This window comes from Saimiri boliviensis, chromosome 4 (assembly GCF_048565385.1).
Source record: "Saimiri boliviensis isolate mSaiBol1 chromosome 4, mSaiBol1.pri, whole genome shotgun sequence".
Classification (NCBI taxonomy): domain Eukaryota; kingdom Metazoa; phylum Chordata; class Mammalia; order Primates; family Cebidae; genus Saimiri; species Saimiri boliviensis.
In genome coordinates this window covers 94295980-94323885 of record NC_133452.1, presented here as the reverse complement: position 1 = coordinate 94323885, position 27906 = coordinate 94295980, and the positions used below count along the sequence as shown (strand labels likewise).

The following is a 27906-nucleotide window of genomic DNA, read 5'->3' as shown; positions in this document are numbered from 1 at the left end:
AGTATGACAAATTTTTAAAAATGGAACTTCTATGTCATGAAAATATGCATTATTTTCCAGATTTCAGGCCTGTTTTCTATTAATGAATATTCCTTATTGTAGTATAACATGCATACAGAAAAGTAGATATATCATAATTGCATAGTTTGATAATCACATGCTTCAGGCCCTGACTCACAGGGGAGGAGGAGGTGAGTAGTCATGCAGATTTGCCTATGGAAAGACTGAGCCCAGCAGAGAAGGGCCTGGTAAAATCATGGCTGCAGGGAACACACTTGTGTTACAAAGTGGAACACACTTATATAACAAAGTATTACAAAGTGAACACACCTTTGTAACCCACCCAAGTCAAGAATCAGGACATTATTGGAAATCCTGAAGCCATTTCATGTCCAATTTTACTTACTATCCTTCTAAAGGGTAATTACTTTCTGACTTCTGCAGATATTCATTTTGCCTGGTTTTAATAGTGCAATGAAGATGTTTCATTCCTAATGTATTCTTGATTTTTCAGCATAATTTGACACCATTGACCATCCCTCCATTTAAAAATTTTTCTTCTTTCTCTTCCACAACAGTTATCTCCTGGCTTTCCTCCTGTCTTCTGGCTGCTCATTCTCCTACTCCAGAGCCTTTCCTTTCCCTTGCCTTAAATAGATGATTCATTTAAGGTTCCATCCTAGACAACCTCAGCTAAACTCATGGCTTCTGTTATTATCTGTATACTTCTAAATCTATATTTCTATCCCAAATAATTTCTCTGAGCATTAGACTCAAATATCCAACTTGATCCCATCACTTGCATGTTTCAGAACGCAACATCTCCAAACTGAACAAATATTTTCCTTGCTACAAATTGCTCCAGATCTGGGATTGTTCCAGGATTTCTGATCTCAGTGAAAAGTACCACCAGCTGTGGCTTTTACAACATGGAAGTCCAGTAGTCATCCTTGACATTTCTCTCTTGCCATAGCCTACAGCCACTAAATTATTAAGTTCCAACAACTTTTCCTTCTAAATAGTTTAAGTATCTGTTCACTTTTCACCATTATCATTGGTAGCATTCAAATCCAAGTTACCATTATATTTTGCTTAGACTATAGCCTCTCGACTAATTTCCAAACAGATTAATGATCTGCTTAAAGCTTTTTATTGATTTTTATATTACATAGATGAATTTTCTTAAATCAACAAGTAAAACCTATGTTGATCAAGCCTCTGCCTACTTCTTTTTTTAAAGACACAGTCTGGGTCTGTTGCCCAGGCTGGAGGGCAGTGGTGCCATCTTGGCTCACTGCAACCTCCACCTCCTGGATTCAAGAGATTCTCATGCCTCAGCTGCCCAAGCAGCTGGGCTTACAGGTATGTACCACCATGCCTAGCTAATTTTTGTATTTTTAATAGAGATGGGGTTTTGCCATGTTGGCCGGATGGTCTCTAACTCCTGGCCTCAAGTGATCCATCCACCTTGATCTCTCAAAGTGCTGGAATTACAGATGTGAGCCACCATGCCCAGCCTCATTTCTGCTTCTTCAGTCTTTCTCTTCTCCTTGTCCTCTACTCATTCCAGACATTTCTCTGCACATGCCTTAAATGGGTCAGAAACAGTGTTAAAAATTGAGAAATTATATCCAACATGGTTAGCTGGAAGATGAGAGTAAGAAAATAGTGTAAGAGTAAGTTGGTAGAAACAAAAAAAAAATTCAAATATCAGTCTTTTTTGGGGGTGGAGATGAAGGCAGAAAATTCAGAAAGTAATGAGATAAAGGAATAATTATTTACAAAATGTTCCAAGCTGCTTGAGAGGCCAATTAGCTTAATGACTAGTAGTACAGGCTTTGTAATCCAACACACCCATGTTCTGATCATGATTTGGCCACTTAAAGTCTGCATAACTTTGGTGGCTCATAAAGCCTCTAAGTCAGAATTCCCACAAAAGGCAATAACTTATCCCTCAAAAGGATTAAGTTATATACATCTCATATTTGGTGCAATTATTAGTACATAGTTAATAATGTCAAATGTTAGGGAAATTATCATTAGGAAAAAGGCTAGAATAATATTGCCATATATCAAGCTCCATGCTAAAGATAATTAGGATCCTTAGGGCATATTCTCCTAAGAGGTTTATGGATTCTGGTTACTTAGTGCTTTCCTCTCTGGATCCAACAATAGATAAGTTTCCAGGTAACCATGAGCTCAAACTAAGCATATATTCATTCTTACTGAGTCTTATTTTTTTTTTATTATTATTTAAATGTGCTCTACTTCAGCCAGTTTGTTTCCTTTTCTCAGAATAAACACCTAAAAGTTGGATTTTCCCCTATCTTTGTAGTCAGGATTTTGTGTCCTCCTTGGGTATCAGAAATCAGTATTTTCTATGCAGCTAAGTCAAGTTTATCAAGACAAGGCAAATCCAACTTTTTGTTAGTGCCTGCTTTTATTGTAAATGGAGAACACAGCTGGTGATACTTACCTCTTTCTTTGTTGTCCTTGAAAGATACACATACACAAGCAGCTGGAACCCAAATTAAGAAGAAATAATGACAAGGATAAAAGAAACATAAATTAATATTTTAATTATTTAAGCATTATAATTTTCTTTATAAAAAAGATACACGATTTAGTGAAAAGAACAGATTGGAATTAAAAGTACAGCATTCTGGCTTTGCCTCCAGTACGGATTATAAAGAATATAATCTTGACAAAGTTATTTCTTTTCTCTGGTCCTCAAATTTTTCATATGTAATCAGAGAGTTAAAGTTTATTAACTTATCAAAATTCTATGAGTATATACATATACATATACATATAGAAGATATGAATTGAATGTATATATATGTATATGCATATATGTTATATATTCATTTGTATACCCCACACACCCCTAGGTATGAATCTTAGTTTTATATGGGAAATAGGTTATAAAAATAAGGGACTGAAATAGATTACAGGTAAGGTCTAGTTCTACGCTTACAGCATTTGTTTATAGTATCAAAATGCCCATATTGTCATTCATCCAAGGCAAATAAGCAGCAGGAAGCTGTTAGAAATGCAAATTTTTGGACCCTATCTCATAGCAGGAGAGGCCTAGGGGTGCCTGTTGCAACGTGCCCTCCAGGTGATTCTGATAAACACTAAAACTAAGAACCACTGCATTTGAACATTCCCAGGGCAGGGAACTATTAAGCTAGAGTTCTAGGCAGAAGTAAAGAGCAAGTAATTCGAAGGGAAAAAGCAGGTTACTCTACAGAGAACTTGGCGGCAGAGGTGTTAGGAACAGAGGTTGGTGAGACACAGCAGTGGGAACAGGGAAAAGTGATGGCAGTAGGGAAGCGATGTGGCTCTCAGAATACAGAGGTCCCAGCAGCAAACATAAAGCAGTAGCCCCATAGTCCTGGGTTAAATCATTTGTTCTCATTCAGTCATTTCTCCCAGCGCACTAAAACTGCTGGCTTTAGAACCTATTCTCATACAGTGCAGCCAATCATCCTGTCCTCAGCCACAGCTACTCTTCACCCCCGCAGCTGTTTACTGGAGAAACCTGAGATGCAAAGAATTCAGGCTTCTCAAGTGGATCCTGTATGAATTAGCCAGATACTTTCCAACAACCCAAGAGTATCCCGATTCCCATTTTAACTCTCCCCTCATCGGCAGCTGAGAGTGTGTATGCTCAGGGAAAGTAAGAAAACCACTGCAGTTTTTCACTGGGCTAGAGGTGAGGCTGGCCAGAGAGAGTGGCAGGGGTGAGAATAAGCCTGTGAAAGCGGCAAGGCAAGAACTCAGCATGGATACTTTTCAGGAGGCTTACAGATGCTGTGTTGTCATCCCGGACGTTCCCCTGAGAGGGGAATCCCCGGCTTTGCAACTTCCTAGCCAGCGTGAAGACCACCAGCCGGCTGTAACCTTTCCTGTGATGTTCTGGCAGGGTGTAGCCATGGCACATGGTGGCAAACTGGTCTGTGATGCACCAAGAGATGGGGTTTCCCTTCTCATCCCGGACACATACATTAGGGAAGCAGGTGATGAGGTTGGCGATGTACCGGAGACATTGCTCATTGCCACCCCGCGACCAAGTCTGGTTGAGAAGATCCGCATCAGCAACACTCAAGTAGGTTAGTCGTAGGGAAGGCCCCTTCCTAGATCAGAATGACACGAGAACAAATAGGACCTCAGAATCACGTGATTATAAATAACTACATCTCTCTCTCTCCCCCTCCCTCTCCTCTCTCTCCCTCCCTCAGACCCTCTCTCCCTCTCTCCCTCTCTCCCTCTCTCCCTCTCTCCCTCTCTCTCTCTCTCTCTCTCTCTCTCTCTCTCGACGGAGCCTTGCTCTGTCGCCCAGGTTGGAGTGCAGTGGTGCGATCTCAGTTCACTGCAATCTCCGCCTCCCGGATTCAAGCAATTCTCCTGCCTCAGCCTCCGAAGCAGCTGGGATTACAGGGCCCAGCCACCATGCCTGGCTAATTTTTGCATATTTGGTAGAGAAGAGGTTTCACCATGTTGGCCAGGCTGGTCTTGAACTCATGATCTCCTGATCTGCCCGTCTCTGCCTTCCAAAGATCTGGGATTATAGGCATGAGCCACGGTGCCTGGCCTATAACTCATTTTGATGGCTCAAAATGAGTAATCATCCCTGAGAGGGCACCTAATATTTTCAGTGAGTTAGAATTCACCATTCCCAATTTATAAGCACCTTTCGGAGTTTTATTTCTGAGAAGACAAAGCACTTACTACACCAAATTTAAGTCATTGTTTCTAATTTTATGTTCACTTGCTTTTGTCTTCAGCACAGGTCAAGGAAAGTGTTTCTGTTGTTAAATCAGTTAAATTTCACCTGCAGCTCCCTCCATACCTTGAGTCCCCATGTGTTGAACTGCAACCTATCATAGTATATAAATGACTCCAAACCACCCCTAGGAGTATAACAAATGGTTGAGTTTGTTAAATGAGCCAATCATAGGCAAGTAAGTGAGCAGACCATGCCCAAATAATGCAGATACCTAGCTGTAGCCAATCAGATGATTTGCCTACTTTGCTTCTGTGATCTGGCTTGTAAAATCTCCCACTGGTGGGTGTAACTTTGAAACTCTTCTGATTCTGAGTGCTGCCAGATTCATGAATTGTTCCTTGCTCAAATAAACGTTCAATTTTTTTTTTTTTTTTTTAAGACAGAGGCTTACTCTGTCTCCCAGGTTGGAATGCATTGGCACAACACAGCTCACTGCAACCTCTATCTCCCTGGTGCAAGCGATTCTCATACTTCAGCCTCCCGAGTATCTGGGATTACAGGTGTGCCACCATCCCTGGCTAATTTTTTTATTTTTAGTAGAGACAAGGTTTCACCACTTTGGCCAGGCTCATCTCCAACTCCTGCCCTCAAGTGATCCACCAGCCTACACCTTCCAAAGTGTTGGAATTATTCTAGGTGTGACCCACTGCTTCCAGACCAATGTTGCTAAATTTAATCTGTCTAAAGTTTTTCTTTTAACACTGTCTATAAACAACAATAGTAACAACAAAACCCCTCAGAATTGCTTTTATTTAGTCTTGACTCTGCTGAAAGCCTCTCTAAGGCCTCAGTAAGTCCAGATTCTTGAAGCCCTAATCTTTTGCTCAATAAAATAAACGTTTTAGGATAGAACTTCTGTGGTTATGTATCCATAGCCAAAAAAGAAATATAGATTTCTTAATATGCCAGGCATATGTGCATGCTTTAGAAATATTTGGGTTTTTGTTTGTTTGTTTTTGAGACCCAGTCTTGCTCTGCCACCCAGGCTGGAGTCCAGTGGTGTGATCTCGGCTCACTGCAACCTTTGCCCCTCAAGTTCAAGCAATTCTCCTGCCTCAGCCTCCCAAGTAGCTGGGATGATGGGCATGCCCCAACATGCCCAGCTAATTTTTGTATTTTTAGTAGAGATGGGGTTTCGCTATGTTGGCTGGGCTGGTCTGAAACTCTTGACTTCAGGGTGGTCCATCCATCTTGGGCTCCCAAAATGCTGGGATTACAGGTGTGAGCCACTGTGCCTGGCCATATTTGTTCTTTCAAACTGTCCCCTCGGCCTGCTTTTTTGTAGGTTAAATAGTCCCAACCTTCAACTTTTCCGCGGCAGCATTTGTATAGGCCATTAGCTTTCACTGTGTTTATTCTAATGTTATGAAAGTTTTTAGTAATTTACAATATAAAGCCCTGATGTTAAGATAAAGAAAAATAATTGGTGCAATTTATAAAAACTGAAATAAATTTCTTAGATGAAAACCTATGAGGCTGGCATTGCCTCAGAATTTGCTCTCAGTCTTAAAGCTATTAATATCATAAGACTATCCCAAGTGACTGGTAAGAGACTGGTAATGTTCCTGACATCATTTTTATATAGTAAAAATTTGTGTTTTCTTTTAATTAGTGGTGTGTAGTGTTATTGCTCATTTCAGGCATATTATCAGCTATGGAACTGGGCCAGTCATCTATCCACTAAGCAGCGGGAAAAAAATTAGCTGGCTTAGTGGGATTTTCTATTGAATTTTTGAGAAATAACTTTAAGGCAACAGTAAAGACGCTTTGGGCAGAAATATCACTGCAAATAAAAACATTGCTACGGCAAGTGTTTCAGGAGTAGTAATGTTAGAGACTCTGATCTTGTTTCCCAAGGGCACAGTGTTCAAAATAGAGTTGACAAAGTTGGGTAACAATTTATATGTTAAAGACAAATTGTTTACATCAGTGTTGTATAGGAAGTTAAGGAAAAAGACAGGACAAAATGTTTAACTGTATGCAAAAAGAGATCAATTCAAGTTAAAACTCCATTTCAAAAGGCTTGACAACTCAACAGACAGAAATTTTAAATAATTCCTCAGGGACACAATAGTAAACAGATTATGGGATATTTCAAAGAACAAATAACCTGGTTTCTTCAACAGAAAAGTAATGCCAAAAAGTAAAGATGAAGGGGAAGTCACAAGTCAAAGGAAACTTTAGATATATTAAAGAGTCCTGATGTATGGATCTTATTTGGTCATTGATTCAAAAAGAACTTAAAAATATTATTACACTTGGGAAATATGAATACTGTTATTTTACTTAAGGAAATATTGTTAACAATATTTTAAGGGATTGTGCAGAAAAGGCGAACATAAAGGCTTGGGGCCATCACCCTTAAAGAGACCTAATTGCAAGGTTGACCCTTGGCTGGTGTCGGGGAATGTGGATCTGGAGGAGGGCTACCATTTCCAGGACCTACATAAATGGCTCACTTTGATTAAACTGTGCAAACAGTGTGAGTTTTGCTAAACACTGGCTTTCCTTCTGTGAGTCTAGGAAATTGGTCTGTGCTAGGCAAAGGATGCTGCCAAGAAAAATCCTGGGCACTGAGTCCTAATAGTAAGTTTCCCTGATAGACAACTTTTAGCCAAGCACGGTGGCTCACACCTGAAATCCCAGCACTTTGGGAGGCCCAGACAGGAGAACTGCTTGAGTTTGAAACATTTTACACATATCATTACAGGTCATTGCTTGGGGACTGAGCACATTCTGTGTGACTCCACTGGGAGAGAACTCTTGGAAGCTAGTGCCTGGTTTCCGCTGGACTTTACCCGGTGCACCTTTTCCCTTTGTTGATTTTGCATTTTATCTTTTCATTATAATCAATCATAGCCATCAGTATATTTGCTGAGTCCTGTGTGTCAACACAGTGGACCATAGAACCCTTGAGTGTTCTTGGGGACCTCTGACACAGGAGTAATATCAGTATAGTGGGTTTTCTTTAAAGATTCATTTTTTAGAGTCACATATTAAAATATTTAAGGATAATGTCTGGGATATTTTCTTCAAAACAATCCAGGGAGTGGAAAAAATATACAGTTGTATAAATTAAATAAGGTTAGCTACGTATTGGTGGGAGGTTCTTTATACTATCCTTTTATGTGTGTTTGAAATTTTCATAATTAAAAAAATAATAAAAGAAAATCCAGCTGCTTTCCTATGACTTAAAATGTGCATTCTTTTAAGGCTTAGTGCTGTTTTGCTCAACAATTTTTTCAACATTCACTGTAGTAGTAAAGAAAATTAGTATTCATTGTGGCAGGTGTTTTAAAATTATCTTTCTTCAGTCTCTTGCAAAACAACATGTCAAGAAAATATAACACTTTTAAAAATATTAACTAGCTTGGTTTAGTCATTCTACATTATATACATTTATCAAGACATCACATTGTACCCCATAAATGTGTACATTATTATTTGTTGATTTAAAATGATATTAATTTTAAGAACACTTAATGGAATGAATTCAGAAGAAATTGAGACTAGGAAAGGTAATTAGTAAGTGACAGAGCAGGGACTCCAAAAGAAGAATGAATGCAGATAGAAGCTAATCATTGTTTTGAAAGATTGCATCTGGAGTTGAACTTGGGATTTCTTGGCTCTATAATTTACCCCTGTGTGTTATTTCATCTCTGCTTAAAAAGGTGTGGGGTAGGAGGGGCAGTAATAGTAGTCCTACTTTACAATGTTGTGGAAAGAACTAATGGAATAACATATTAAGACATTTAGTCCCTGGCACGTAAGAGCTCAACGTAAGTCAGCTATATACCCCCATCCCTGAAACAGCAAAAACAATAACTATATAAATTATTGTTGGATTGTTGGACTCAGACAATATAAATTATTTAGAATTATTTGAGGGAGGAGGACACCAAAGAATAATTTTTCCATGGGTACTGTGAAAACATAGGAATCCTGAGTTCATTTATAACTATGGACAAAGATACTGATTTGATTTTCAATGAAATTATGAGCAGTCAAGCACAGGAGAGAGAAGAGTAAACACACACACACACACACACACACACACACACACACACACATCCATTTATGCTCAATGGCTGAAATCCAAAGTGCCTAGATATTCCGTAGTGATACTAAGTACTCCAGTTACTGCTACCTGTAATTCTATAGCAGTAAGTCCTGCCCCAAATGCAAAAACTTGGTTTACATACAGGAAACTGGCATCTGGCAGAGTTGGAACAGGAGGAAAACAAACAGCCTTGAAAGAAGTTAGCTTTACATTCAACTGCTTTGATTTGGCAACCGCTTTGGAAACATCATATAACTCACTCTGCAGCCCTGTGTATAGAAAGACATAATTTAATATATGGGCATTTTAGTTAAAAAAGGAAAGAGGAAATTTGTTGCAGTATTTTTATACTGAGTATCAATACCAGCAGTTTGCCACCTTGTATTATCCTAACCACTACATATTTACATGTCATTACAGCTATTGGCATTTTCAAATTTTTCTAGGATTTTCAAATTCCCATGATGTTGCCCATTGGGACCACTATCATGATCTTCACAGAAACTTATCATGGGAATATCCCATGGGACTTTTTATCACTGGGCTCAAGTGATCCCCCGCCTCAGCCTCCTGAGTGCATGCCACCTGTTGGCCAATCTAATTTTTAAGTTTTTGTTTTGTTTTGTTTTGTTTTTGCAGAGACGGGGTCTCCCTATGTGCTCAGGCTGGTCTCACACTCCTGGCCTCAAGTGATCCTCTTGCCTTGGCCTCCCAAAGCTCTTGGATTACAGGCATGATCCACCATGCCTGGCCCTCCCTGGTCTTTGTTCTTAGAGAGCTTATAGAACGACTCCTTTCTCCACCTTTCCAAATCCCCATCTACTCATTCCTTTCCAGTCTGTGTACTGATTGATTGAATCCTCTGCAAACTGACTTTGCCTCTTCCCCTGACTAATGGCTTGCTTCCTCCCCTCTGGTAAGGCTCTTCGGTGTGGCGCTGGGCTTCTTTAAGAATGCATGAGTGGAAAGGCATATTGAACGCAGTGTGGTATCTGAGCCTTGACTCCTCCCTCAGAGAGTTAAGCCTCAGAAAAGATAAGTAAACTTTTCAGTTAATGTTATTAAGATTATAGATGCTGTGGCTAGTATCCCCTATTATAACACTGAATTCCACCTCAGTAATTTAAACTGTGAGAAAAAAGGAGACAGTGCCTATTTTTCAAGTGTGTGGTCTTAAAATTTTTAATCTACATGTTTTTCTTCAATCTTTACCCTCTCTCTTTGATTCTTTCAGTTTATTTGTTTAAAAAAAAAAAAACACCAAGTGTTTGCTGTGCAGTTTTCATAATCTTGGAATTTGTTGATTACCTCTTCATGGTGTTCTTGATTATGTCCTTTGGTCTTCTTTATAGGTTACAACTTTTAACAAATTATTTTCCCACAAGTGAAAGGAACTTCCACATTTTGCTCTGCCTCTTTCTACCTACCTTCTTATCAGAAGAGTAGTTAACTGGATAAGCCAGAATTCTGGACATTTCTTAGACTAGTTACCAATAAGCAGGCTTCTGAGACTGTCAGGTTAGTACACATGTAGATAATCCTTTTCATATCAGTGCAACTAGTAGTGAACAGAAGAGCCTGGCCTGTCTGGGTAGCTGTATACTTTTTCACTTCCTCCTTTCACATGGCAAACCAAAGGGTGGTTTAGCTACTTTGGGTAGCTTGGTAGGTTAAACATGATTTAATATTGTTCATTAATGGCTCTTAGATTAAAAACGACAAAGGCATTCCTATGTAGGATTTGTCATTCCTCTGAACACCAAGTCCTGAAGCAGCTCCACCACCTAATTCGTGATCTACCCAGTAGCCAAACTAGTATCTGTGACTGGAGTCTGTACTGTGGCAAATGTTGATCATGTATATGGCCAGTAGGTAGGCTTTTAGAATTGTGTTATGGAATCAGAGAGAATTTATGACCTTTTTAGGTGCTCCAATTAAGAATAGTAAAGATACCAGTGACTTCCTAGAAGGTATTCAGTATTCCAAGAACATTACAGCTATTACTACAGAAGTCTACAGTCAAGAGACCACATGAGAAGCTCAGGGTAATGTCCAGGCTGACGTAGGTGCTAAATGAGGGACTTTTACTACTCCAGCTATGTTATGTGATACTAATTCACGTTTGTCCCCACCAAACCTTCAGGAAGAATGACTGGGTCGATTTAGATGACTATACCTTACTGACAACTATCAGCTCAGCCTTCTGAAAAATATATTGGAAATTATGTACCTCTTTTCTATATAATAATGAATTAAGGTGATTTAGTGATAATAGGCTTGTAGCACCAAGATCCATCCAATTACTGCCATGATTTTTCACATCAATGAGGAACTTTATTTATTTCCATGTTAAAGTAACAATGGTCAGAACTTTTTTTTTTCTAAATTGGCTATGGAAGTGATAGAATCATGTCTCATTTCTAACCAGCATAACTGGGACAAATCTGTAAAGGTAAGAGATAGTTTAGAGCTTCTTACATAAGGTCTTTTTGAGCATTTACAAATACATTTTTTTTTTTTTTTGAGACGGAGTTTCGCTCTTGTTACCCAGGCTGGAGTGCAATGGCGCGATCTCGGCTCACCACAACCTCCGCCTCCTGCGTTCAGGCAATTCTCCTGTCTCAGCCTCCTGAGTAGCTGGGATTACAGGCACGCGCCAGCATGCCCAGCTAACTCTTTGTATTTTTAGTAGAGGCGGGGTTTCACCATGTTGACCAGGATGGTCTCGATCTCTTGACCTCGTGATCCACCTGCCTCGGCCTCCCAAAGTGCTGGGATTACAGGCTTGAGCCACCGCGCCCGGCCACAAATACATTTTATATGACATCTAAAGGCTTTGGCTTATGACCATGTGCTAGTCATTATTTGCAAATTTTTCAGGTGGATAGAAGCTTTTCCTTATTGGAGGGCATCAGCTCTCTACAGTTAAAAAAAAAATTACTGGCATTTATATTTCCAATATGAGTTTCTCTACTTTCACTGGAACAGTCATAAACAACAACTTTATTGCCTATACCAACACCTAACCATAATGAAAAGTTGGAAGAGTAAGTGTACACTGAAGCTGAAACTATTCATCTAAATTATCAGGAACCCTTAAATATTCCTTTCTCCTGGCATAAAGTTCTGCCACAAGCCCTGATTGCCATGAAATTATCTCCTCTCAGCTCATATAAACTCTTTCTGTATAAAATCACTTTAGCAGCCTAGGAAATAGGGTGAGACTCTGTCTCTACAAAAACAAAAATAACCCTGTGTGGTGGTGCCGCCTGTAGTCCTAGCTACTCAGGAGGCTGAGGAAAGAGGATCCCTTGAGCCCAGGAATTCAAGGCTGCAGTGAGCTATGAACACACCACTGCACAGCATGGGTTGCAGAGCAAGACCTTGACTTGAAGAGAGAGAGAAAAAAATAATTTCAGGACATTATGTAGATCAATTGATTATTTCTTTCCAGAATCATCTGATTCAGAAAAAATAAAAGGGTAATGTCCAGGCTGACTTACGTGCTAAATGAGGGATTGGCTAAGACCTAAATGATAGTTATTTTAAAAGGTGTGATAGAAAAGGATTAAGACCAATAAGGAAAAACATTCTCTGATTCTCACTGATATCCTTACATGTTACAGTAATAATAGAAAAAATATGTCACCTAAGAATAGATCAATTTAAATGATCTCTTTTTACCCTGAAAGCAATGCATGTCTCATTAGAAGTGACAAGTAAGTGTTCTTATAACACTATAATATAGAAATGGTAAATGCATAAAATGTATGTGTTTGTATTTATGCATGTATGTGTATATACATAATCTGTATATTTCTATATATATGAAATACCTGTATCTATCTGGATATATACTGTAGAGGAGAAAAAACGACTGCATAATGTAAGTCTTGCACTTGACCTCACCTTGTATTTGAAAAACTTGGTCCCAGTTAAAAACATCACATTCTTCCAATAGCTGTCGATAAGCTCTGACATCCTTGTAGAACACAGCATAGGCATTAGTATAATGATCAAGGTTATCCACCTCAGCCTAGGACAGAGGACATAATTATAAAAACATAAACATATTGTCTGGATAATCCCAATCTTAGGTAGATTAGATAACATTAGTTGGGCATATCTAGCTAATTTTTATAGGTGGCTAACAAATTTAGTCACCTATAAAACAATGGCTAAGTGGGAATGGGGCCAATATGCTGCAGTGATTCTTTTGAGATGGAGTTTTGCTCTGTCGCCAGGTTGGAGTGCAGTTGTGCGATCTCATCACTTTAATCTCTGCCTCCCAGGTTCAAGCAATTCTCCTGCCTCAGCCTCCCAAGTAGCTGGGATTACAGGGGCACACCACCCCACCCAGCTACTTTTTGTATTTTTAGCATAGACAGGATTTCACCATGATGGCCAGGATGGTCTCCATTTCCTGACCTTGTGATCTTCCTGCCTCGGCCTCCCAAAGTGCTGGGATCACAGGTGTGAGTCCCTGCACCTGACCAATTTTTTCTTCTTTCTTCTCGGATTAGAAGAGGTTTTGATTTGTTTTAAAAAAATTTAAATTATTTTTTAGCAACAGGTCTTGCTTTGTCACCCAGACTGGAGTGCAGTGGTGAAATAATAGCTCACTATAGCCTCGGACTCCTGGGATCAAGCAGTCCTCTTGTCTCAGCCTCTCAAGTAGATGAAACTACAGGCACAAGCCACCATATCTGGCTAGGAAGGTTTTTAGACATCCATTTCACATTTTTCTAGGATTTTGTTTATTTATAAAAATAAAAAGGGTATATAACTGAGTGGATTTACTTCCAAAAATTACAACTCTCTAAATCTTCCTAATGTGGTCAGGACAGCACCTCTTTGGCCACGTGAGCTTCTCCTTGGTCTCGGGGCAGAATGGGGCAGATGTTGTCTTCACTCTTCTTCCAAATACCCACATGACCAAAGTCATCCGTCATAAGGAATCATTCACTCAGGGAAAAAGCTAGTATCTATAAATCAGCCATCTGTGCTTCATCCTTCTAGAGATCATGAAACACTAAGAAACCTCTTTATTGAACATGTTTCGACTAGAGTTTTTTCATATTCCTGACACTCAGAAGCCAGTCAAGTTGAAAAACTAATGGTGAGGCTGGGTGTAGTGGCTCATGCCTGTAATCCCAACATTTTGGGAGGCTGAGGCAGATGGAACACCTGAGGTCAGGAGTTCAAGCTCCGCCTGGCCAACATGGTGAAACCCTGTTTCTACTAAATTCTCTGCTAAAAATACAAAAATTAGCCAGGCATGGTGGTGGGTGCCTATAATCATAGCTACTTGGGAGACTGAGGCAGAAGAATTGCTTGAACCTGGAAAGTGGAGGTTGCAATGAGCTGAGATAGCACCACTGCACTCCAGTTTGGGTGACAGAATGAGACTCTGTCTCAAAAATAAATAAATAAATGAATAAATAAATAGAAAGAAAATAAAAGAAATTAATGGTGAAACATGTAGTGTTGTAAGCTAATGTAATATGGCTACTGTGGGCATAAAATACCATTACCTATTTTTTCTTTCCAATTCTTATTTTTAATTTTTTATCTTTCAAAACTGTACCTCTCTTTGTCGTCGGGTGATAACAGCTTTGAAATCCGGCCATGAATCCAACACCACTTCTTTCTGAAAGGGATTCCCACGATTTATGTTCATCACTGCTCCATAAACCTGAGTCACATAACCCAGAGAGATAAGCCAGCCATACAATTAGCTGTTTCAGTCACATATTATCTTCTTTACTTCTTGTTCTACTGTATAATCATGTTCATGAGAGGAAATTATAAACATGTACACATAAATGCAGACACAATAGATACACACATTACTTTTTCTATTGTTATTTCATCAGTGCACATGAAAACTGGTAAAAAGTCTATGAAATCCTATAAAAACTCTTTCCAGACCTAGTTTTTTATAGTATAGCAGTGAGAGGTATTAAATTCATAGGCTTACTAGATGGGTATTTGGCATATAGATCAGCAATAAATACTTGCTGAATGAATCAGGATGACATATGCAGTTAGGTTTCATGCATATTTAAAAACTTACACAAAAAATTTTGATAGCTGCTTTTCAAGTCCAATATACAATTTGAAAATAACCTGTGAAATGCAACTACTTCAACACTAAATTATGATTAGACATCATTAGAGGGTGATACCAACCCGAATTAAAAGAAAACAAAAAACTGCATTTTGATTTGACGGAGCAAGGCTCTATAAGGATTCTCTGAAGGCTAACACTATGTCTCATTCATTTTTAAGTTCATGGAGCCTGACTTAGATGACTGAATGCTTGGTGACTGAACCAAACCAGAATAATGTTAGAATTCCGTTCTGTGGACTTTCACATTTTTTCTTTTCTTTCTTTAAAGTTTTCTCTACTTTTATTTTTATTTATTTATTTATTTTTGCAACAGTGTCTCACTCTGTCATCCAGGCTGGAGTGCTGTGGGGCAATCACAGATCACTGCAGCCTTGAACTCCTGAGTCTTGCTCTGTCGTACAAGCTGGAGTGCAGTAGCGCCATCTTGGCTCACTGCAACCTCCACCTCCCAGGTTCAAGCAATTCTCCCACCTCAGCCTTCTGAGTAGCTGGGACTAAGGCAATCACCACCACACCTGTATAATTAAAAAAAGTTGTTTTTTTTTTTGGTAGAGATAGGGGTTTCATTGTGTTGCCCAGGCTGGTCTTGAACTTCTAGGTTCAAGTGATCCTTCTACTTTGGCCTTCCACAGTATTGAAATTACAGGCATGAGCCACCATAAGCAGCCACATATTTTTCTCTACTAAGACAGATGTCCATCCTACAAAACCACTTTCATATGTCACATGTGTGCTTGCAGGGGTTTGACAAAGTTATGGTGGTAACAAGGACTGCTGAACTATAGGAGTCCTTTTTACCACCATTCATGTTCATCAACAGTGAAATGAATAAATGCATTGTAGCACATTGCTATTATAGATTACAAAACAGCAATGAAAATGAGTAGGCCACTGCTAAATGAGATCCCTGAACCTCACAAAAATAATGTTAAGGAAAAGAAGTTAGATATGAAAAAGATATTTACTGTGTGATCCAATTTATGTTACATTGAAAAACAGGCAAAACTAAATTATGGCTTTGGAAGTCAGGATAGTGGTCACCTTTGGGGAGTAGCAAAAGGTAGTGGTTGGAAAGGATCATTGTGGATGGGAAGGAGTGATGTCAAAAGTAATTTTCTTTCTCTGTAATAGTGGATGTTATATAGGCATTTGCTTTATGAAAATTCATTGTGCTACATAATTGTGTGTACTTTGTAGCATATGTTAGATTTCAATGAACTTTATGTATATATATATGGACATTGGAACCTACATTTACCTCCCTTAACATTTTTTTCTTTAATTAAAAAAAAAAAACTTTTTAAAGAAATGGGACCTTGCTGGCCTTGAACTCCTGGGTTCAAATGAACTTACTGCCTCTGCTTCCCAAGCAGCTGAGACTACAAGCTTACTACTGCACCTGACTTTATCAATATTTTAATCTCAATCACTCATTTTCTTCAATGTCTAGAATTGTACAACTTTATTCTGTATTGCCCAATCTGGATGTCATTCACATATCCTCATAGGAGTCTTTCCAGATTGGGTTTGGCTTACATTTTTGTGTAACATGGATCACCATTAGTGAAAATTCAAGCTCTAAAGTAACCTGGAAGGGTCATGCTTGTTCTGTTAATCATTAATTTCTGTGGCTGCCCATCTTGCATATACAGAGTAATGTTTATTAATATAGTTTCGCATGAGTAAACTATACATTCTTACTCAAGAATGTAAAAATATGATTGAGAGTATTCAGAATGTTAAAAGGGAAAAACCCTTTCAATATTCAGGTTTGGAAAGAAAAAACATAACTTCTTTGTATAGGACTTAAAACCAAGTGAAAGATTTGACACTGGTTGAAAACAAACTCTTCCAATAGCTATTTATTCAAAGGGTGAATGTTGAGTTGAGGGGGTGTTGCTAGAAGGAAGTCAATGTGCTGGGGGAATGAGATGAGAGCTTAGGAAGGAACTTTACCACAAACTTCAAAAAAGGAGAAAGTGTAAATAAACAAAATTGTATTTTCTTTATTTTTTTTTTAAATTCTCTAACATGTTTTATTACCCTGTAAAGGTCACTGACACCTTTTTTATTTATCTCTGGCAAAATAATTATTTGGACATGTTATTAAAGCAAACCAGCCTACCACTTCATTCAATTAATTCACTTCAGGGTCAGCATTGATCTTGGGAAAATTTGGATCAGATTGTCCATTTAGAACTCCTTTTTTTAGCCAAATAATTCCAAATTTTTATTCACAATTTCCATACCACACAGAGTTTAAGCACAATAGACAAGATGGCCAAATTTAATTAATACAGTATAGTGCATTAGAGGACTCTTTCTAGATCACTTTTCTTCAAATTTTAATATACATAAGGATTATAGAGGGTCTTTAGTAAAAATGCAAGTCTCTGTCTTCACAAATTCTAATTTGTTATGTCTCTCCTGGGTGATCTGCATGCCACTCACATTTGAAAACCAGGCATAGGGCAGTCTCCTTGCTCAAGAAATTCAGCCCTTAAAGGCAATTTCACTGTATTTATAACAAAATCTAAACCTCAGTTCTATTATTTAAACTAGTTTATGTTCTTAAGCGCAATGCCATCTAGTCCATACTCTTCTGCTATTTAAAATATTTTAGAACTCAAATTTATTTAGAAATAATCTAGAAATTATCTAAATTTCTTTAGGATTCATCTAGGTGACTATGAAAAGTATAGTTTCCTGTGGGTGGACATGGGAGGGACAGCATTAGGACAAATAGCTAATGCATGTGTGGCTTAAAATCTAGATGACAGGTAGATAGTTGCAGCAAACCACCATGGCACATGTATACCTACGTAACAAACCTGCACGTTCAGCACATGAATCCCAGACTTAAAGCAAAAAAAACCGTGTAATTCCTTGGGCCTTATCCCAGTCTATTCAATCTGTCTCTAGTAGGAGGGAGCTGGGAAGTTGTATGTTTAGCAAGTTCTCCTAGAGAGTCTTATCATCAGGAAAAAAGGGAAATAGCCACAAGTTTGACATTAATTTACAGATTAACACAATAAAGACATTTTTAAAATTATTAATTTTATGGTACCTTAAGTGATTCCGGAAAGCAACTCTTCAACATTTTCTCCAGTATCAGTAATTTGGTAGAACAGTTTAGCACCAACATCTATTCCAGAGCTCTTGCAACTCCACACCTAATCAGAAACTTGAAGGTAGGCATTTAATTTTTGCCTGTTAATATTTTAGGAGTATTCTTGTAATTCTATTTTCATTGGGTATAATTCTGACTGCCATTGCTCCCTCTGAAGAGGGAAGAAGGAAAATGGGGAGGCACAGGAATGGGTAAACCAGAGAATACATGGCAAGTGTTAATGACCTAATCCTTGGGAAAAACTGGTACTGAAAGAAAAGAAAAGAAAAAATTTTTTTAAATGTTTTAAAAATAACCTAATTCTGAACAGATGTGAGTATCTATACTGGGTCAAGTCTGTTATACACATTGATTATACTCTAAACTCTTCCTTCAGGGCATGTATAACAGTTGTAATTTGACATTTCTTTGTGCTTTATTTGATCTAAATCCATCGTGAGTCAACTATAAGCTGTGTGAAGGTATGACCCATGTCTTCTTTGTGCTCTACTGTACCCATAGCAGTGGCCGAAGGGTCTGGCACACAATAGGGACAGTCTAAATAGTTGTTGAATGGAAAATATGAAGCTCAGAATAAGAATCTTGAGGTAAGTAGAAAAACATCCTTTTCACAATGTGGGACAAAGACTAGAGAAAGACTTGAGTGGGTTGGGTGGTTATGAGGAACAACTTGGAGAGAAATACCTAGACTGAAAATGCAGAATCAGAAGTGCGTAAAGGCTGAGGCTCATTTTAGCCAGATAAAATTTAAGAAACAAGAAGGGCCTACATAAAAGGTAGCAAAGTCATCATTCTCATGCAATTACATGTTTTTAGATTTGGGGGCTTCACCTCCCCTGCTTTGTTCCCAAGAAAACTTTTTTTCGGCATCATTCCAATCAGGGATGGACTGAATTAAAGAAAAAAATATTTCCTACATTCAGTGTAGCAGAACTTATCAACTTATCTGTGGCAGGCAGGCACTAGGATGGCAAAGAGAACTCAGCTAGACAGGAGAACATGGTGCCTCTGTGGAGAGCTGGGATCATTGCTTTACAACATATTTTCCAGGTAGAGAAAACTCTACTCAATTTCCCTGTGTGGCATACCCATGTGATTACAGGATACCCTGAATGTTAAATTGTAATCTACCTAAAATTGGCTGTAAAATTCTATCAAGAGGTTGATGTGAGCCTGAACTTCTGGAAAGCATATGAAGTTCACTGAGTGGTACACTTGAGGTGTTTGTGCTCTCAATTGTAATCTATCTGTAATTCAATTGTAATCTACTAAAATGCTGTAAAATTCTATCATGAGGTTGATGTGAGCCTGAACTTCTGGAAAGCGTATGATTAAGCCCTGTGGGTTCTAGTTCACTGAACTCCTGCTCTCTGCAGGAGTCAGTAGAGATTGCAGGGGCCAGGGCAGCACCTGAACATCAAAGAGGCTTTTGAATCTTAGTACGCCCATTCTGGACCAATATTAGAAACTTTGAAAAGATCAAGTTGCCACACTTCAGAATGGCAAAGAAAGAAGTACAGCCATCATCTCTGTACTTTTTCATCTGCTTAACTTTTCATTAACTTGCATCATCTCTAAATACAATTTTAACTTTGTAGTGGATACTTATTTGAAATACATTTATTTCGACTAAGTTTCAAAAATGAAACAAAATTATTTCAAAGGACAGTAGATCATGAACCTCTTAATCAGGTTTGATGTCTAGAGATCTTTTTATGCCTGAATACTTAGCAAAGTAGCCAATGAAAAGAGTAGGAATTAGAATATTTGTTGATAATTGCTGCTTTATTACCTGGTTTGTTCCTTGAAGGATCTAAAGCCATTTATGAAAACACATAAAATATATCAAGAAAAATTAAGCTTGAATTAAAATTCAGGCAAGGGAGAAATAAAGGGAAAAGTAATATGGAGTCAAAAGTGAGGTTAATATGCAAAATATGGAGCATGGAACATAATCCTATGTATAAAGATGATCCTCCTTAATCATGGATTCCACATTTGAAAATTTTCCTGCTCACTAAAATTTATTTGTAATTCCCAAATCAATACTTGTGGTACTTCTGCAGTCATTTGTAGTCATGTATAGAGAGCAGCAAAAAGAACCGGTTTTGCTAACTCATGCTTCCAGCTAAGGTTGAACACAGTATCCCTCTGCCTTCTTGTTTGTTCTTATACTGTAAACAAGCATCCTTTTCATGGTCTATTTAGTGCCAAGTTTTTCAAATTTCTGTGCTTTTTGTCGATTTTGCTGTTTAAATTGGACCAAAAGCTTAGCACTTAGGTGCTATATAGTGTTTCTAAGTGCAGAAAGGCTGTGATGTGAATAATGGAGAAAATACAACTGTTAGGTAAGTTTCATTTGGACGAGTTATAACGTTCCTGAATCAATGATATATGTTAATGTGTCTTTCAACAAAAACACACATAAAACAAGGTTATTGATCTGCTGATGAAAATACTGTGACCAGAGGCTGACAGGAACCTAACTGTATTCCTATTAGGAACAATGTTTCAGTATTGACTAAGTCAGTGTCTGGTATTATTTTATTGAAAATAATCACCACAATGAGAATCAATTGTACTTGCAGCAGGCGAGAGGACATTTTTGACACTAAACCTTCTAACATAAAAAGAAACAAATATGATTAGTTACATGATTCACTTTGCCCAGAAAATTATCCTTATACTCTTTCCTCTAGCATTTGCTTGTTTTTTCACTTATGCCATCTCTAAAGTCCAGTACTCTAGCTTCTTAATAGTAAAACCTCTCCTTAATCAGGCTTCAACCTAACATTCTAGACTATACTCTTGCAACCCACAAATTACTCAGGGTGACAAGCTAAAATCAGAGACATTCCCCCATGGGTTCATACAGAGAGGGCACTGCAATTAATCCACATTTGACAATACCCATTCAGTAAACAGCGATTAATTTCTTAAGGATCTTTCATTAAATAGAAAGATTTTTTCAATGCCACAAAATAGAGCAGAATTCTCATAGATGCAGAAAATATTTTTTGCACATTTTTTTAGTCATGTTAGAGTCATAATGACAAATAACTCTGAAAGCTGCAAGAACAGAGTGTCATACCTTACCACCCAATTACAGACTGTCCATAATCACTATGTTCTAGAATTGGAAGGTAAAGGTTGGTAACTTCTTTAACCAAACTATAATCAATAGACTCACTGTTTGAAAGTATTTGTCAAGCAAAATAATTATGCTCAAGTAAGTTTTAGAAACTGAAGTTTCTTTGGGGGGCATTTGAGTGTTTATAAGCACAGAGCAAGCATCTAAACTATTTAATTAATTAATATTTATCATAACAATGAAAGCATGACACTCTCCTGGGAGACCTTTAAGTCTTATAAACACTAAAACATAAGATCTCTGTTTTTATAATGTAATACACTATTTACAGTACAATGGTGGGCATTTGTTAATGAGGAAATATATTTTTTAAGCACTTATAATCCAATGCTAGTATTTTTCATATGTTCGGATTTTTGTTTCAGAGAGGTTGCTCTAGTTGTGACCATATCACAATGCAAAAAAATTTATACTTCGTAATGCTTATTTTCCTCATATCAAAATTTAAGTTAAAAAAAACTCAAAACAAAAACATGTCAAGAAACAAAACAACATATCTTTCCTTAAAACCTAATTGCATTGTATTCTTCCTGTATAAGGTTGGATTTCCTCTCTTTTCTATTTTTCCCATCCTTTTCTGCAATTATAAACTATGACTAGAAATGTATTATATTAATAAATAAATGTTTACCTGCTGGGAGTTCAGTCCAAAACAGGATTTTCAGCTGTGTATCAGTGCAGTGGCTCCTTTTATATAAATGGCAAGCTTATTCTTCAAGGCTACCTCCCTAATTAGCACTTAGTGGAAAGAGGAGGGAGAGGGAAAAAAAAAAAGTGCCCACGCCTGTAGAAGGGGAGGAGTTTGTCAATCCGGTGAAAATCACCTCACATGCGGCACAGGAATTTACACTCCATCTCTTCCTTTTTTAACACATTTAGTCTTATGGTGTAAAAACCAATGAATACTCATCTTGATTTAGAGATGGGAATTTTCTAGACCTAAAACCTGTTTATTAATCAGTATCTCATGAACGAGAATAAAAAGAAATGGAACCCAGGCAAATTGTGGTATGATAAGAAAACAATATAAAGGTATTCACCCCTTAGTTATTTTGTACATATTCCAAAGAAAATTGTTTTGCTGCCCTAAACTTACAAAGCTGAAAGGGGGTGGTAATCTCTATATATGATATATACGAAAATGAGAGTAATTTTGAAAATTTCAATTCCTTCAGCCTATTCTTTTAAATGAAAAGTCTTTCAGAGTTTACTCACTTCTTCTTTCAAAAGACTGCAATTTCAACTACCATGTAAGTATTTACTTGGACGTCTCAGCACTCAATACCTGAATCTTGAAATAATGCACAACACAAATGTCTCAACATAGGCAGAGCAGAGTGCTTTCGTTTGAATGTGGACACATGGCAGGATTCCGTTTACCATCTTTATGTCTCATAAAATGGTAAGTTAGGGCATTCTTTACTGGAAGACACTGAACTTTGTAATACAATGGGAAGCGGAGGGGAGAAATTGTATTAGATGTCAATTACTAGATATCAAAGTAAGAGTTTTGGATCTTGCTGTATACATTGGTAACTTCTTTTTCAAAAGATGTGACTGAGAACAAAGTATACCTACTCATGGTCTTAAGGAGCCTATATACAGTTTTCTAAATATTAACTGAGTAAAATAGATTTTTAAAAAGTTAAGCAAAAGCTGTTATCTGCAAAACAGAAACTCCTTTAGATAAAAGTGCAATATCCTAGGGAAAACTTTAAAAAGTGAGGGGTTCTGGTTATTTATAAACTCTGAGACATGTAAAGGTCTCCCCAAATTTAGATTACACCCTGTCTCCAAGTGCATTTAAAAGAGAAACTTAAGCTCTTTGTTCTTTATAAAACATCAGAACTAATTGGAACTAATTTTTTGCCTGAAGAAAAAAAATAATAAAAGGGCAAAACATATTACTTTTCCAGGAAAGTATGGTTGAAGATAATTACATTTGAGATGTGCCGATCAGGCTAAAGCAAACTTTTAACTCTGAGATTAAAGGAGAAGGAGGAATAAAGGAGACTGCCAATGTAAGATTAATTTACAGGGATTGTCTTCTGAAATCTCAAGTGAACAAATCTGCAATACATATTACTGCTATACTCAGAAAATACATCAGATTGTACTTTGCTTTAATTTACTTACTAGATTCAGTAGCCCCTTCTACTTTGCAGCTTACCAGAGAACTCCTAAGAAGAGTGTCAATTATTTTTTCACTTCCTTATTCTATCATTTACCATCTGTATGAGCTTAAGTTACTTAGCCTCCCTGTGCTGTAGTTTCTTCAGCTGTAGAATGGAGATAATAACGAATGTTATGAGGTTTAATTCCCATAGGGTTGTCATTAAGATCAAATATAAAAATAGAAGTTAAAAAGAAATAAATGAACAGTAGATGTGAGGGTAGCAAATGCCCTATTATGCCTATAAAGAAAAGTAAAACCATGAAAGATTATTACATAATATTTTAAACTTTTGGAAATATTTTTAAAATATAAAACCAAGCTGAAGACACATCACAAACAGGAAAATAGCTACAACATAAATAAAACAAAGAAATAAAACTTTTATTAATAAAGAGCTCTAAAATATCATTAACAAACAGGTTAAATACCTGTTAATAATTTATACCAAGATTAGACCTTGGTATAAATACATGTATATATGTAATGGGATTGGATTAGTACCTGGCATGTAGCGAGCACTTAATGTCAGCCATTTTTATCATTTTTACTACTGTCATATATTCCCGTTTTACTATTTGAACACTTAGAGTCATTTTAAGGACCCCCCCCCCGGGGGGTAGAATGGGGCTAAACTGGCTAAGGCACATTTATTTCTATTAGTTTAAATGAACAACTTCATTTTAAGAATGTGCTCTATTGTAGTTCTATTGAATTTAGAAAATGTCCCTCTTGTATCTTTCTCTTTGTTCAATTTTAACAACTACATCCTATCTTTGGATATGGTTGCTAAAGCAATTTCACAGACTTCATAAGAGCAGGGGCTACTTTAATAAAACAGCAAATACCTAAGCCAATATAAATTGGTTCCGTGGTGGCTTAGTTGTAAAAAAATACATTTAGTAACAACTCAACCAAAATGTGAATTAAAAAACAAAAATAGCTCACTTTTTGACATAATAAAGCCCAACTGAGAAATTAAAATTTCTCTCTTTTACTTTCCTTCTTTGCTTTTTCTCTCTCAAACCTAAATAGTTCTTAACAATGAATGAAACATGAGAGGATTTAGACTTATGTTTAGAAACTAAGCCAACCCGTATAATTCAAATACTAATTTTGACAGGTGCAACTGCATATTTTTTGTAAACAGAGAATGCCACGAAATTCTATCCAACCAAATAAATAAAAGTAAATCCTTTAATTTTAGGTTCCAGTGCAGGTGTCTAATACTTAAACAAAGCCTGTTTGTTGAACATATGCCCAACTGGGAGTTGGCGAAAATAGAAGGGCTTATATAATTTTAAGTGACTGACAGCACGCTAAGGATCTGCAACGTATCTGTAAAGTCTGCCTCTCAAAACAGTTCTACCAATTTACCTTCCTTCAGCAGAAATACTTGGTGTCCATTTTTCAGTATGTTCAGCAATTTTCTTTTAGCTTTTTCCGTCTTCGTCAATTTGATAGATGAAGACGTTTTAATTTGCATTTAAATGGTGAAGTTAAGGTTGAACATCTTTCAAATACTTATGGATGTCTTCCTTTGAGAACTGCCCATTTTCCTATTTGTATTTAACGTGTTTGTTGATATTTTTGTTGTTATTTTAGAGCTCTTTATTAATAAAAGCTTTATTTCTTTGTTTCATGTATGTTGTAGACATTTTCCTGTTTGTGAGGTGTCTTCGGCTTGGTTTTATATTTTAAAAATATATTATTTCCGAAAGTTCAAAATATTATGTAATAATCTTTCATGGTTTTACTTTTGCTTATAGGCATACAGCTAGTGCTCGACTTACGACCACTGTCGGGACAGCGGAACGGTCGTAACACGATTTGATCGTAAGTTGAGTAGGCTATATGTACAGTTGAAATGGTGCACGTGGGGATGGTAGTGCTGCCGGAAGCTGGTCCGCACTGTCGTACGCCCAGCTGGGCAGCGTTTGTGCTGCCAGATGCAGAGCAGTCGTGGCTAGCAATTGTGGTCATAAAGTCGAATGGTCATAAGTTGCATAGGTCGTAAGTCGATCAATGCCTGTAATAGGGCATTTGCTACCCTGACATCCACTGTTCATTTATTTCTTTTTAGCTTCTATTTTTATGTTTAATTTTATGTGCTTGAAATGTATTTAGGCATAAAGTAGGAATATCAAACATCCTCTCACCTTCCATCATGTAGTTAGCCAGTTTTATGAAGACCATTTATTGAATAATAGATATTTTTCTGCATTTCACTTGAAATGCTACGTTTATGATATGCTACATTTTAATACAATATATCCTCCATCCCAAAAGTGTTATTTTTTAAAAGTTTCTGGCATTGGCCGTTTTCAGTCACTAGAAAAGAGATGCATCAGAGTTGGCATGGGCTGTGCCTGGGAGAACTTAGATGGCTGAGGGCACTACAGAAGAGGACTGTTATTTCAATTATTGGGACCATGTTTAGTTCAAGTTTAATTTTATTTGGATCTTGTCTTGGGTCTCTTTAGTGTTGCCATAAAGGAATACCTGAGGCTAGGTAATTCACTTAAGAAAAGATATTTACTTAGCTCATCGTTCTATAGGCTGCACAAAAAGCATGGTGCCAGCATCTATTTCTGTCCAGGGACTCAGGCTGCTTCTACTCATGGTGGAATGTGAAGGGGAGCTGCCATTTGCAGATCATGTGGTGAGAGAGGAAATAGGAGAGAGAGGAGGAGGTGCTAGGCTTTTTAACAAGCAGTTCTTATGGGAACCAAGAGAAACGATTTATTCCTGGGAGAATGTCGCCAACCATTCATGGGGGATCTGTCTCCAAATTTCTCCCATCTGGCCCCACCTCCAATACTGGGGATCAAATTTCAGCATAAGATTTGGTGGGATGGAAAACAAATCTCATGTCTTTCTCACATTGCAAAATACAATTATTCCATCCCCCAAAGTCTTAACTTGTTCCAGCATCAACTCAAAAGTCTTAAGTTTCATTTGAGACTCAAAGCAAGTTCCTTACAACTGTGACCCTGTAAAATAAAAAACAATTTACTTCTAAGACACAATGGTGGTGCAGACATTCCCGTTTCAAATGGGAAAAATAGGCCAAAAGAAAGGGGTAATAGGCCCCAAGAGCTCTAAAATATCATTAACAAACAGGTTAAATACAAATAGGAAAATGGGCAATTCTCACAGGAAGACATCTGTTAAGTATCTGAAAGATGTTCAACCTTAACCATTTAAATGCAAATCAAAACATGTTTTCACCTCTCAAATTGACCCATGTGAATCCCAAACCTAGCAGGACAGATACTAAATATTAAAGCTCCAAAATAATTTCCTTTAATTCCATGTCCCACATCCTAAGAACACTGGTTCAAGAGGTGGGTTCCAGAGTCTCAGGCATCCCCATCCCCATGGCTTTGCTGGGTGCAGGCCAGGTAGCTGCTCTTGTGGGTTGGCATCCAATACCTGCAGCTCTTCCAGGCTGAGATTGCAAGCTGCTGGTGGTTCTACCATTCTGAGGTCGGAGAGTGGTAGCCCTGCTCCATCTCCTCCACTAGGTACTTCTCTAGTAGAGGCTTTCAGCCCCTGTGGCAGTCCTCTGTCTGGGTAGCCAGACTTTCTAATACATCCTCTCAAATGTAGGTGAAAGCTGCCAAATCTCCACCACTCTTGCATTCAGCAGCTTGCAGACTTAACACCACACGGAAGCCGACAAAGCTTACTGGGTACACCTTCCAGAGCAGCTGGTGCCGGTGAGGTGTGGGGAGCAGTATCACCCACCCCGTCAAAAAACCATTCTTTCATTCTAAGCCTCTCAATCTCTGATAGGAGGAGGTGGCATCAAAGATTTCTGAAATGGCTTTGAGACATATTTACCATAGTCCTGTTAGCACCTGGCCCCTTTTAGTCAAGCTAACCTCTTTAGAAAACTATTGCTCCTGCTTTGCCATACTCTTAGATTCCTCTTCTAAAAACACTCTTCTTTCCTTCTCTAACAGAAGGCAAGGCTGTACATTTTCCAATTTTCCTCTGGTCTCTAAGCAGTTAGAAGTAACCATGCAGTAGCCTGAGCACTTTGATGGTTAGAAATTTCTTTTCCCAGATACCCTAGACCATCTCTGAAATTAGGCCTTCCATAAAGCCCTAGAGCAGGCGTGCCCAAACTCCGGCCCGAGGGCCGCATGCGGCCCCCTGAGGCCATTTATCCGGCCCCCCACCGCACTTCAGGAAGGGGCACCTCCTTCACTGGTGGTCAGTGAGAGGAGCACAGTATGTGGCAGCCCTCCAACGGTCTGAGGGACAGTGAACTGGCCCCCCGTGTAAAAAGTTTGGGGATGCCTGCCCTAGAGCATGGACACAATGTGGACATTCTTTGCTATGGTGTAACAAGTGTGACCTTTGCTTCAGTTACTAGTAAGTTCATCATTTCCATCTAAGGCTTCCTCAGTATGACCTTTGCTGTCTCTTTTTCTATAAGCATTTCGATCCACAACTACT

At 37.9% G+C, this 27906-nt stretch overlaps 1 protein-coding gene across 1 annotated transcript; it reads right to left on the bottom strand.

The window, feature by feature from the left end:
* Window positions 1–2886: 2886 nt before the first annotated feature.
* GLYATL3 (glycine-N-acyltransferase like 3) lies at window positions 2887–18455 on the bottom strand. Its single transcript, XM_003923096.3, has 5 exons — window positions 18053–18455; window positions 14440–14547; window positions 12762–12888; window positions 8995–9121; window positions 2887–4139 (listed from the first exon to the last, which is right to left on the bottom strand). Exons 1-5 carry the CDS (start codon window positions 18128–18130, stop codon window positions 3713–3715), a joined length of 867 nt encoding a protein of 288 aa, XP_003923145.2. The 5' UTR covers window positions 18131–18455; the 3' UTR covers window positions 2887–3712.
* Window positions 18456–27906: the final 9451 nt, after the last annotated feature.

Coding starts and splice junctions, on each gene's coding strand:
- GLYATL3 (XM_003923096.3), bottom strand. CDS start 18,130: ATGTTGGTGCTAAACTGTTCTACCAAATTACTGATACTGGAGAAAATG. Junction 9,122..12,761: donor CCAAGTTTTTCAAATACAAG/GTGAGGTCAAGT, acceptor TTCTATACACAG/GGCTGCAGAGTGAGTTATAT. Junction 4,140..8,994: donor CTGCCAGATGCCAGTTTCCT/GTATGTAAACCA, acceptor ATTCTGATCTAG/GAAGGGGCCTTCCCTACGAC.